We start from the raw sequence: 13053 nt of genomic DNA, 5'->3' as shown, positions 1-13053 counted from the left end.
CTGTCATCTAACGACGCAAGCAACTTATCTTTGTTCAATGGCAGGAAACAGCAAGTAAACCCAAATTGAAAGTTATCATCCTTGCTGCAAATTCATCTAAAATGCGCCCTCTGCAAATACGGTGCCAAATTAAATAACGTATTTTCTGGAAATCTGCAGATTTCTTAAGAAAACTGAAAAGAGCAAGTAATTCACACTTGATGGATTGAGATGGTGATCATTTTCCCATCCTGGTTTGTACACTATTGTTAAACCGGTTCACAAGCAGCTAATCACAGCTTCAAGCATGAACACATACACAATCCTTGTTAGGCCTCGTAAACAAAAAATGCAAACACAAGACATATGATGCTCTTAAACCTACACTAGTAGTTGACCAGGCCATAGATGTCAATAAGGGCTGTTGGTACCCCTGGTCCATCGGAACATGAAGCCAGTGGCAGAGACTGATAGCAAACCAACCTTAAAACAATTGTTTACTTTCTTCAGTTTTCACTCCTTCCCTACCCCTCAGCCCCCTCCCCGTAAACCCAGCATTGGCAGAGCCAACAAACCTTGCCTGTGGGACCCATTGATTATGCCAATGATATTTAGCCAAGCTGCACAGCATCCTCAATGTTGTGCAGCATGGCTAAATATTTTTTTTAAAGCATTTGATGCAGCCGGCCACATCATTTGGTAGCTGCATACACCACACACGTGTGCAGCTACAATATGATGTGGCTGCTTTTTTTCTTTACAGTTACGGATCCCAGTTGGATCCTTAGCTACAAAGAAAAAAGAACATGGGAAGGTTTGTTTTTTTAAGTTGGTGGTAGGTGCAACACAGGGGGGCAGAAGCAACGCAGGAGTTTGGGGGGGCGGCACAGGGGAGGAAGCAACATGGTGCATGGGAAGGTGAAGCAAGACAGGCGTGAGAGGGAAGCAACAAAGATTGTGCGGTGAGGGAAGGGCAGATGACACAGAGACCAAAGTGGAGTGATGCGGGAGTAAATGGGCGAAATCGACAACATGCAGCTTGTGGGGGAGAAGCACACAGGCGAGAAAGCAACAGGGAAAATACAAGAGGGCGAGCACAACATGGAAGGGTGCAGGGCGGAGCACACGGGTGACAGACAGTGTGCAACACGAATTGTAGAGGAAAAGAAGAGCATGAGGGAGACAACTGGAAACCACTTGCACTCCAATGGAGTGATTAACCCAAAAGAAAAAAAGTAATGCTTTAAAAGAAAAAGAGAAAGCACAGAAACCAACCAATTAAAAGAGATAAGGATGCTATGCTTCATGGAACGGACAAACCACAAGATTGATAGGCTACAAATAAAAAGTAGGCAAATGCCAGTGAAAGGAAAGTCAACCAATGGTAAGAAATGGGTGAGCTTCAAGTCCCTGTAGGTTCTTGGCAAGCTCACAATATGTCTTGCAATAGACTGTGCATTTGATGTCTAGTAGGCAACACCAACAAAATAGGAAGCTGATGAGGGGTCAAAGTTTGCACAAGAGCTTACCACGTACTTGCCATCCAGGTTAAAGGATGGGTCATGTCACTTGTGCTATTCTGCCATTTTATCAAGGAGCATGTGTTTTTACCTGGCATGATGATGACTTGCTGTGTGTTGGAGTCAGCACTCAAAGAGAGGCGCCCGCCCTTAGCCAGTCTGTCACAAAACAGAGTAATGTGTTTCTTCAGTTTCGCCGTGTCTTTGGGCATGCTCAGTTGTGTGCTGAGATTTAGTGCCTGCTCTTTAGAGCTCTTGGACAGGCATGTCTTCAACAAGTGTGATACAGCCGCATCCACATTTTCCTCCCAGCCCTAGGTCAAAAAGTGAGAAGTCTTACAGATTTCAAAATAACATTAGAATATGTAACCAAGAAAAACTGCATGCAAATCTAAAATAACAAATAAATCCTGGTACAGACACTGAAAGCGCATTAAAAGACATGTTTAATAGCTTGAAGAACACATGCCAACTCAAAGGTATTAAGAACATTCAGATAAAAAGGTAGAAACATTTTCAAACCGAAAATAACTAATTTGAAAAATGTAGGAAGGGGAGCTCCGCACAATCTGCTGTGATGAACCGAAAATGTTTTGTAGGGCTATTCACAAATGTGAATCCTAGTTACTGTGGTTCTATAGTTCTTGCCAAACTGTAGCCCTTTCAACAATAGCGCACATATTTAATCTTAATCATCTACCACGATTGTGATGCATGTAAAGAAACCAATTTTACTCAAGTACGAACAATGGACAACCGAACACCCAATCCCAAAACAAAAATGGAAAAGAACTCTGGCCCACCCATGCATACACAAAGACCCTTCAAAGATCATAAAAATTTAATTTCACATTACCCTACACACACTTTTCTAAACTAAACATTGAAACAAACTCTTTACTAAGCTCATACAATCAAAATAAATAAATAAAAAACAGGCACAATCTATCATTGGTACATCTAGACCCGCAAGAAAGAGTGCTGAGCATGAATACGTGCTATAAAGCCATAACTATACATGGACAAATCCTTTGATTAAGCAGAAGTGGAAAGTAGGTGTGTAAACAGTTGCAAATGTCTCTACTGGAGTAGCTTTCACTGTTCCGGAGTGATTGATCAGTTAAGTGCCGTATGCGGATCACAACACAAAGTGTAAAAATAGGTGCAAAGACTTTTAAACCAGTTTATGAGTTGCCACAAAGTTCCCACGTTTTTGAGTTGGGCCTAAAGTACACCCCTCTCTAATTCTGCACTTCCATTTACCACCAGCTGAAAGCTTGATGAAAAAATATGAATTGTTTGCGCCTTCTATTCCCCATTAAGTGAAATAAACGCTAAACCAGGCAGTAAGATTGTGGTATGTTATCAATCGATTTAGTATGCTAAATTGTGCCTTCAGACCCTCCAACAATGTCTTTTTCTCTCCAACCGAGGTTAGGAGTTACTACCTGATAGCAAGAAATCCTCACAGCTAAGTCCCAATGATTAACATGAGTGATAGCCCTCTCGTGGGTGGCCATTTTCTGAATGAAAATATAGTGTGCAGGAGCTTGCTCCACAGGTCTACAGGATTACTGCTGGGATTACTGAAATGGGATACAGTGCAAAAAAAACAGACCATAAGAAAATGGAGCTAACTGCCAAGTGAAAAGACCAATCCCAGCAATGTAGAAACGTGACCCTTCCGTTCCATGTGTCGCAGCTTGAGTACAGTAGCGGCAGTGGGACCCATCACCGCGACACAATGCCGGAGAGGATTATTGAACAACAGAGGTTTACCAAATCTAAGAAAGATGGTGTAACGCAATACTTGTTCAATGTATTACACCGTTTGTGCGGGTCAACTGACAAACCTCGGGTGCACAAAGCAAGAGAACTAAAAGCCTCTCCAGTTTCAAGCGCTCTTTAACTATGCCTGGGTTTATCAAGGTAACAATAATCTGAGGAAGTCTACAAGGTGGGCTGAAAAATAACAATAAGGCAGCAAATTCCAATGCTGGGTTCTCAGGACATGATAAACCAGGAGCGGGAAGGTGGTCGACAATGTCACCAGAAACCTCCTTGATTGAATTACGATAATTACTTTGTAATTTGGGTACATTTCCACTCTTTATAAAAACTGAAATGCAGTCTTTTTTGCTCAAAGGGGTTCAGTTTTGGCTATTCTATTTCAAGCATATGATTTCACCTTCCGCGAGTTGTATTATGACAAATATAGGATAGGATACAGGAAAATAGTGGACCTTGTTACTCTATTTTGCACTTGGATACGTAATTCTGATAAACGTTCTCCTGTAAGTCTACGACAATACTTTGATATAAATAACTGTTCATCCAGTAACAAACTCAGTAACGCGGGATCTGAAATTATTGACTGCAAATAAAGAATTAATTTAAAAAACTGTTTTTGAGATGAGAAGTACTGCACCTCACAGCTCCTCATCACAAGCCAGCAGTTATGTCTTCACCTATTCCAGTTTCAAGATTTAAGCCCAACATAATGTATGTTCCAATACCATTTCACAGTGTTAGGGGAAGGGCAGAAATAGGAACGTTTAATCATTGACCTCAAATATGGGGGACTTATTGCTAGGGCATAATTGTCCAAGGCAGAAATAAGAAGACATGCTGCTAATGCAAAAGCCAGGGAGGTAGCCATCAAGTGAAGCTAGTGCTGTGGCACCGGGGCCCACTGTACCTCAAATATAGTTGTTGCTTACTACCAAACTAGAGGATGAGGGTGTGTTCCTTGCGTGCCTCAAGGTCCATAGCAGCCTTTCAATGCCACCGGTAAAGGGCACACAGACGCCAAAGCACTCCTGAACTATAGAAATGGATAGAATGTACTATACATGCAGTTTTAGCATGTGTTGGAAGAGACGAGCTGCAACTATCTAGTAATCTCCATTTGGAAGAACGAGTATCCTCGTTAGTGAAGAGCATCAATGGCCGGATAGCTGTTGCGCTGAGGGCCTTTCAAACTGAGAATCCATGTGAGTTGGGTTATTACCAGTAAGCGTCATTACACTGAGCCCCATGTTTCCTCCTCTGGGTCTACTTCACTTAGTAAGACAATCAAGAGAGCCCTGACAGCAATGGCCAGATTACTGGTTCGTAATCTGATTACATAGAGCCCTACTCCTTCTTGTCACAGTCATTACCACATAAGGAGAGCTGTGACGTGGAGGGAATGTAGTGGTAATGCATGCTAGAGCTCTCAAGGTTTCCCAAGTCCATGCTTCACTAGCTGACCAAGACAGTTACTCTCCCGTTTACACACACACCATCACCACCATAGGCACTATCAACAAATTGACACTAGCATGATCAAGTGAATCAGAGTATTTGGGGGGCTGACGGGGGCTCCCAAGAAGTTGGCGCTCAGAGGTCAGTCACTGCTTTGCTGTGTGACTGAACTATGAACACACAATTAAGCCCATGCTGCATAATTTTATTCACCAGATGTGGCTAAGGCGCCAAATGTATTTCCACCCAGGGCGCAATAATGACCCCACCACTCCCTCCCCTTCCCTGACCCCCGTGATCTTACCCTGCCCTGGTGTATAACTTGGTGCCCAGGCATGGCGCCCTCCTGCAGCTGCTCCAGGCCAGAGCCTTCCAGCTTCCAAGACAGCATAGCCGAGACGCCCCAGGCCAGCAGCAGTCCCGGGGTCCATTAGAAGAAGAGCAGCCCCAGGCTGCAAAGCACAAAGACAGTGCCCCTCCACAGCATGCTGTGCTGGCCTCAGCCCCTGTTTCGATCGGCTTCGAAGCACTGTGAGGAGCTCGGACGTAGGGTACAATTTTATATCCTGACTCCAAGGCATGCTAAAGTATGAAAACCGCCATCTGTTGCTGCCAGCGAGACTGTCTGCACCATGGCGACCAGGCAATCTGAAACAGCACTTTCCAGGAAGATGATGCAAGCTCCCCTTTTACACGCCCCTCCACCCCCCCATCTTCTGGGACATTTTTTCGGCATCTGTCCAGCGTTACACTGCTTTCAGACACTTTACTTTCACTTTTAACACTGCTAGGATGTTTAAGAAACGAGCTGTCGTCATTGCGCAACGGCACCCGTTTGTTTATATTTGCATCGCGCTTGCACTTTACCAATAGTTGGGGCCCCACACAGCACTAGCGGGGTGGGGCGGCAGCTATTGTTAAAGTGAAAGTGTGATGCAAAAATAAACACGCGGCCACCATTGCCAAAGCGACTGAAAAAAAAAGTGCTTACCGACTAATGAAATAGACCATGTAACGCCGCAAATAAAAGATCCAGTCGTTATGGGCGGTCACAAAAGGAGACAGGGCGGTAACAAGGAGAGACTAAGAAGTCTCATATTGAATTGGAAGCTAGCATTTACCAAGGACAATGACACCAGCCAATGAAAAATATGGGGGGAAGCTTCCACAGCACTTCTACATCATACCCTACCACAGCATGCCTCGCAGAGCGAGCAGCGTATGGGCTGCAACGCTAGGCTCGACCTATAAAGGTACATTTTGCTTATTAGCAGTTTTTATACCGTGTGAAGAAATATTCTTCTGATAGTAAGCTGGATACGTTTTTTATGGATTGTAACACCCCACCCCCTTCACAAGGATATGGATCAGATGTAAGCAAATGTTTAGGTAGAGGATATTGAATGAGGGCACTACAAATAAGTCTCAGTACAAAAAAACTGTGTTTGTGTTGGTTTAATGTATCTTCTTATCATAGGTTTCAGATTGTCCTGGTTTTGTGTGAACATTTTTGGTACTGAGTTAGCAACCAACAAAAACCTTAGTTTATGAAGGAAACAATCCTCAAGTGAATCCCCAAAAATACTAAGGGTCATGCTGTGTATGGAAAATATAGGCAATAGGACTTGTAAATAAGACATTAAACTCCTTGCTAACAATATTGTCCCTTATATTGACTAGAGTTATTTAAAAAAAAACACTCTTCTGAAACTGAACTTGTTAAAAGGAAGCATTGCAGTAGAAAATTTAAGAAACTCAAGAATTTAAATAGTATTTATGTCAATAACAAAGTAACCATTGTTGCAGCTTGCATTGAAACAAGTAATGTATTGAATAGGGAACATATTTAAGTTCGTTTATAAGTACATCAAAGCTCTGAACACAAGAGAACTCACTCACTGACGTACTAACTAATGAATTTACAGCCAGATTCATCATTGTCCCGATTTGCGAGTCCTTAATAGCGATTATTAAGGAATCGCTATTAGTGACTCGCAAAACGGGATTCATGTAGAAATCGCAATATTATTTGCGATTTCTACAGCTTCCTTATTTGCGATTAGCAAATTGCTAATCGCAAATAAGGAATGACTCCCCATGCATTCCTATGGGCCTAGAGGCATTCCTATGGGCCTAGAGACCCATAGGACTGCATGGGGAGTCATTCCTTTTTTGCGATTAGCAATTTGCTAATCGCAAATAAGGATGCGATTTCAAGGGTGCCAGGGGTGTCCAAAGGACACCCTGTAGCACCCCTGAAATGTAAATGTAGACTGATGTTGCGCACACACGTCCAAAGGACATGTGTGTGTGTAACATACAACTTTGAAAAATGCACTAAAGTGCATTTTTCAAAGTTTTCGCTATTTACCACGAAGTCAGACTTCGTGGTAAATAGCGGCCAAAAATAGCGATTTCGCAATTCAAAAATGGTTCATGAATTGCATTTAAGGAATCTCAAATAGAGATTCCTTAAATGCAATTCCTCGCAACTTAGCGATTTAGCAATTTGCGATTTTTGCATTTGGGATGATGAATCCCAAATGCAAAAATTGCGCTCGCAAAGGACCAGATTCTCAGAATCTGGCCCTTTGCGAGTCGATTTTTCAATGATGAATCTGGCTGTTAATGTTTAATATTTGTATATGTGAAAAGGTATTCTCACTGGCTGCCACACTCTTCAAAGAATAGGACTCCTTCCCACCTGAACTTGTTTCAAACCTAGCAGACTCTTCCTTATGCAGCATGAGCACCGTTCAGAACATTTATCAGAAGATGTTCCTAGGTGTCCTTGGGTAACACTAGGACCTTGCTAATTCCCACTATTAGGATGGGATGGACATGGGTGGGCTTGAAAGTTGGCATATGGAAACTTCAATTAGCCTAACCTTGCAGAGAAGAACGGAGGGGCTTTCAAGTAACGGCAGAGCCTTGGAAGGCACTACAGGACACGTCCACTAATAGAGAGGAAATAGAATGAGGGAGATATGGGGTTTGCACCCTTCCCCCATACACCATAGGAAGTGAAGAACAAGTTACTTACCTTCGGTAACGATATATCTGTAAGAAACATTAGTTAGTGTTAGATTCCTTACCTTAGAATATCCCCAGGCGTCAGTCTGGATCCGGAAACTTTTGCGTAGCAGTACCCCTGCGCGTCGGTAGGCGTCGTCTGCAGGCGTCCCCTGCGGCTCCGCGTCCGTCGTCGGCGTCGTGCGCCGTGATGACGTCGCTGGAGTACATAGACGCCGCCTCCGCGCGCTGACGTCAGTTCTTTGCACACAGCTTTTCCGCGCCAGGAGACGCAGAGCCATGAGAGAACCAACACTGGTGCCATGTAAAAACTAGGGCCCTGAAAGGGATGACCTTAACCCTAGGTATCAGTTCGCAGAACGGGGAGGATGGGTGGGTTCGGTAAGGAATCTAACACTAACTAATGTTTCTTACAGATATATCGTTACCGAAGGTAAGTAACTTGTTCATCTGAAAGAAACACGTTAGTGTTAGATTCCTTACCTTAGAATACATACCCCAGCAATACCAACCCCGGTGGTGGGTCTGCGAACCAATACAAAACTACACCAGAAAGTCCTGGAGGACAGAACGGCCAAAGAAGCCATCCCTCCGGACTTGACTGTCCAGGCAGTAGTGCCTCGCAAAGGTGTGCAGCGAGGCCCACGTAGCCGCCTGGCAAATGTCCTGCAAGGGGACTCCCCGGCCCAGGGCAGTAGTAGCCGCCGTGGCCCGAGTGGAATGGGCCCTCAGCCCAACAGGAGGCTCCTTCCGAGCCAAAGAGTAGCACGCTTTGATGCAGAGGACGACCCATCGAGAGATGGTTCGTTTACAAACCGCCCCTCCCTTCTTCGCACCCACGTAGCCAACAAACAGTTGGTCATCCACCCGGAACTGGCGTGTGCGATCCATGTAAAATGAAAGCGCACGTTTTGGGTCCAGACGATGGAGCCGCTCTTCATCCTTTGAAGGATGCGGAGGCGGGAAGAAGGAAGGGAGGGTGATGGACTGCCCGATGTGAAAGGCCGAAACAACCTTGGGCAGGAAAGAAGGTCTAGTCCTCAGAACCACCTTGTCAGGATGAATGGACAGGAAAGGAGGTTGGACAGAAAGAGCCTGGAGCTCACTCACCCTCCTGGCAGAGGTGATGGCAACCAGGAAAGCCGTCTTTAAAGTCAGGAGACGGAGAGGGCAAGAATGAAGGGGCTCAAAGGGAGCACACATCAGGAAAGTTAGAACCAGGTTCAAATCCCACTGAGGCATCACAAACGGAACAGGTGGAAACATGTGAGTGATGCCTTTCAAGAATCGAGTTACAATCGGGGATTTGAACAAAGAAGGCTGATCAGGAAGCCTCAAGAAGGCTGAAAGGGCAGAAAGGTAGCCCTTGATAGTGCCCAGAGCAGAGCCCTGCTGGGCAAGAGAAAGAAGAAACAGAAGAACCTCCGAAAGAGGGGCAGAAAGAGGATCCACAGCCTTTGCTGTGCACCATGCCACAAATCTGTTCCACCGACAGGCGTATACCGACTTAGTGGAGGGACGCCTGGCTGCCAGAATAACATCACAGACTTCAGGAGGCAAGTCAAATGGCCTCAACTGCCGCCGCTCAATCTCCAAGCATGGAGGTGGAGACTGGACAGGTTCGGGTGGAGGACCGTCCCCTGCTGCTGCGACAGAAGGTCCTCCTGAAGGGGCAGGCGGATCGGGGGACCGACTGACATGCTGAGTAGCTCGGGATACCAGTACCTTCGGGCCCAGTCCGGAGCCACAAGGATAACTTGGGCCCGGTCGCGCCTGATCTTCTTCAGCACTCTGGGCAGAAGTGGTATAGGCGGAAAGGCGTATAACAGACCGCAACTCCACTCGCGCCGAAAGGCGTCGCCGTGCGAGTGCCGTCTTGGAAACTCCAACGCGCAGAACTGATGACATTGCGCGTTCTCTTCTGTGGCGAATAGATCTAACCAAGGCTCTCCCCATTGCAGAAAGATGCCTTGCGCCACGTCCGAGTTCAGACGCCATTCGTGATCCATCGAGCACCGACGGCTGAGTTCGTCCGCCCTGGCGTTCAGAGAACCTGCCAGGTGTTGAACCGTCAGAGTCACGCCCTGACGTTCCAGCCATTGCCAGAGGCGCAGAGCCTCCTGGCAAAGGGTCCACGACCCCACTCCGCCCTGTTTGTTGCAGTACCACATGGCGGTGGTGTTGTCGGTGAACACCTGCACTACACTCCCGTTGACAAAGGGGAGGAATGCCTTCAGTGCCAGACGAATCGCCCGCAGCTCCAACAGATTGATATGGAGCCGGGACTCCGCCGGAGACCAGATGCCTCTGATCTCTGCCTCTCCCAAGTGGCCACCCCAGCCCTGGAGGGACGCGTCCGTCACGACAACGTGCTCCGGTTGGGGAAGGGAGAGGGACTTGCCCCTGACCCAATCGCGGTCCGTAAGCCACCACTGCAGTTGTCTCGCAGTGCCCTCCGAGATCAAGACGTGGTCGGACAAGTTGCCCTGATGCTGGGCCCACTGAAACTTCAGGTCCCACTGCAGAGCCCGCATCCGCCACCTGGCGTGATGCACCAGAAGGATGCAGGAAGCCATCAGTCCCAGCAGCCGCAGCGTCAACCTGACCGAGACTCGGGATAGCGGCTGAAAGATGGGAATCAAAGCCTGAATATCCCGAACCCGCCGTTCCGGAGGATAAACCCGAAACTGCGCCGAGTCCAGAACCGCTCCGATGAAAAGGAGCTTTTGAGAGGGACACAGGTGTGATTTCGGCACGTTGATGGAGAACCCCAGGTCGTGCAAGAGGTCTGCCGTCATCTGAAGGTGGTGGACGACTGTCTGGGGCGAGCCCGCCTTCAACAACCAGTCGTCTAGGTAGGGGAAGACTGAAACCCCTAACCTGCGCAGATGGGCTGCGACCACCGCCATCACCTTTGTGAACACCCGTGGGGCGCTGGTAAGGCCGAAGGGGAGCACGACAAACTGAAAGTGCTCCTGGCCTACCGTGAACCGCAGGTAACGCCGGTGGGCCGGCAGGACGGGGATGTGAAAATAGGCGTCCTGCAAGTCCAACGCTACCATCCAGTCTTGCGGGTCTAGAGCAGCCAAGACCTGAGCTAACGTCAACATCTTGAACTTCTCCTTCCGGAGGAAGCCGTTGACGTTCCTTAGATCCAAGATAGGACGTAGGCCCCCCTTGTCCTTCTTGGGCACCAGAAAGTAGTGGGAATAACAACCACGCCCTACTTCTGGCCCAGGAACGCGCTCGATGGCCCCCTTGGCCAAGAGGGCCATAACTTCCTCCTGCAGAAGTGTCAAGTGGTCCCCCGACACACGGTGGTTCTGCGGTGGCATGGCTGGAGGAGAGGTCTCGAAGGGGAGGGAGTAGCCCCTTCGGACAATTTGCAGCACCCACCTGTCCGAAGTGATCGTGCGCCAGTGAGCGTGGTGATGGCGAACCCTGCCACCCACTGGCGTCACATGGGGCCGAAAGCACGGACTAGGAGGATTTTGGGGTAGATGCTGCGGGGGAAGGTGTGGTCTGACCCCGCCGTTGTCCCCGACCGCCACCACGGCGGTTTCCACGGCCGCCACCGCGTTGGAAGGATTGTTGCGGCGCGTGGCTGGCAGCACGTGTGGGGGCGCCCCTTCCTTGGCCACGAAAGGGACGAAACGAACCCGGTTGCTGACGCTGGGTCGAGAGACCCAAGGACTTGGCCGTGACCCTGGAGTCCTTGAAGCGTTCCAGCGCGTGGTCCGCTTTGTCACCGAACAGGTGACAGCCATCAAACGGCATGTCCATCAGGGTGTTTTGGACATCAGCCGAAAAATTGGCGGATCTCAGCCAGGCGTGACGACGAATCGCCACCGTCGTAGACATAGCTCTGCCCAGCGAGTCGGTCGTATCAAGACCACACCGAATGGAATATTTCGCTGCATCTCGGCCCTCAGCCACAGCCTGACCGAGCTTTGCCCGCACCTCCATGGGGCATTCTGGCAGCAGCTCCGCGACCGTATCCCACACAGAGTGGGTGTAGCGGCCCAAGAGGCAGGCGGTGTTGCAAGACCGCAGGCCCAAACTAATGGACGAGAAGACCTTTTTGCCAAACTGGTCATACCTCTTGGATTCCCGGTCGGGCGGGGCCGACGGGAATGCGGACTGGGAGGTCGAGGCCTGGATCACCAGACTCTCAGGAGTGGGGTGGGTAGACAGGTACTTGGGGTCGTCCGGACAAGGACGGTGGCGCCTGGCCACGTTCCGATCAACAGGCGCACCTGAAGCGGGCCTGGACCACGTGCCCAACAGAACGTCAGACAAGGCTTCATTAAACGGCAGCAGAGGCTCCAATGGGCATGACTGCGGTTTGAAGACCTCGGTGAGGATGTTAGGCCTCACGGCCGCGACGGGGAGCTCAAGGTTTAAGGCCTTGGCAGCCCTCATCAGCACCACAGAATAGGCAGCTCCCTCCACCGATGCCACGGTTGGGGGAGAGATCAAACCAGGGTTAGGGGAGTCGTCCAAACCACTGGCATCCCCCAAGTCACCTGTCCAGTCCGGGTCATACTGGCACTCGCGAGCCAGAGGGTCCTCGGACCCCTCCCAACCTTCACCGTACTCCTCATCCTCTCCGTATTCGGAGTCAATGATGAAGACCGGCTCCTCGGGGATCATGGGCCCCATCGGCGCCGGGGCCGGCGTCGATCGACGCCCGTCCGGCGCCGCGTCCGGCGTCGGAGAAGGTAAGGGGACGGCGCCGCCCGGAGCCGGCGTCGGAACCCCACCGCCGGCCGGAACCGGCAGCGGAGAACCGGCGCCGCGCGGGGGCGGCGTCGGGGGTAACCCCGATGGCAACGGCGCCGGGGAGGCCGGAAGACCAGCCGGCGCCGATCCCGGAGGCCCCTGCGGCGCCGGGGTCGGAGCCGTCGGCGGCGCCGGGGCCGGAGCACCCGACGGCGCCGAGGCAGGGACACCCGAACCGCCAGGGCCCCCAGACGGTAGCACTGGGCCCGCAGGCACCGTAGGCCCCGTCGGAGAAGCGAGCGCCCTCATGGCCATGAGGAACGCCTCGATCTCCTCAGGCGTCGCACCATGCCCAGGGACCGGAGGGTATGAGGCAGGCCGCGCCGGCGACTCTCGCGGAGCCGCGGGGATGGGGTCACCCGAGCCCCCGGCCGCATCGCGCGAGCGTCGGGGGGAGTCGGGGGTACGATGACGACGCCCCGACTTCTTGTGCTTCTTACCTGACGAGGATGACGAGTGGCGTCGACTTCCGGAGCGCCCGGCGCGGCTCCGC

General features: G+C 49.9%; 1 protein-coding gene across 4 annotated transcripts in view; it reads right to left on the bottom strand.

Moving 5' to 3' along the window:
• BBS9 (Bardet-Biedl syndrome 9) overlaps nt 1-13053 on the bottom strand; it is a 2055975-nt gene that overhangs the window by 551229 nt on the left and 1491693 nt on the right. For all 4 annotated transcript variants that reach the window (XM_086964810.1, XM_086964812.1, XM_086964809.1 and 1 more), the window contains one exon: nt 1591-1813. In XM_086964810.1, the coding sequence (XP_086820936.1) occupies nt 1591-1813 (223 nt within the window). The remainder of the gene's footprint in view (nt 1-1590; nt 1814-13053) is intronic.

This window comes from Lissotriton vulgaris, chromosome 4_1 (genome assembly GCF_964263255.1).
Source record: "Lissotriton vulgaris chromosome 4_1, aLisVul1.2, whole genome shotgun sequence".
NCBI classification, from domain to species: domain Eukaryota; kingdom Metazoa; phylum Chordata; class Amphibia; order Caudata; family Salamandridae; genus Lissotriton; species Lissotriton vulgaris.
Note: the sequence above shows the minus strand (reverse complement) of the source record. Positions and strands in the feature narration are given on the sequence as shown.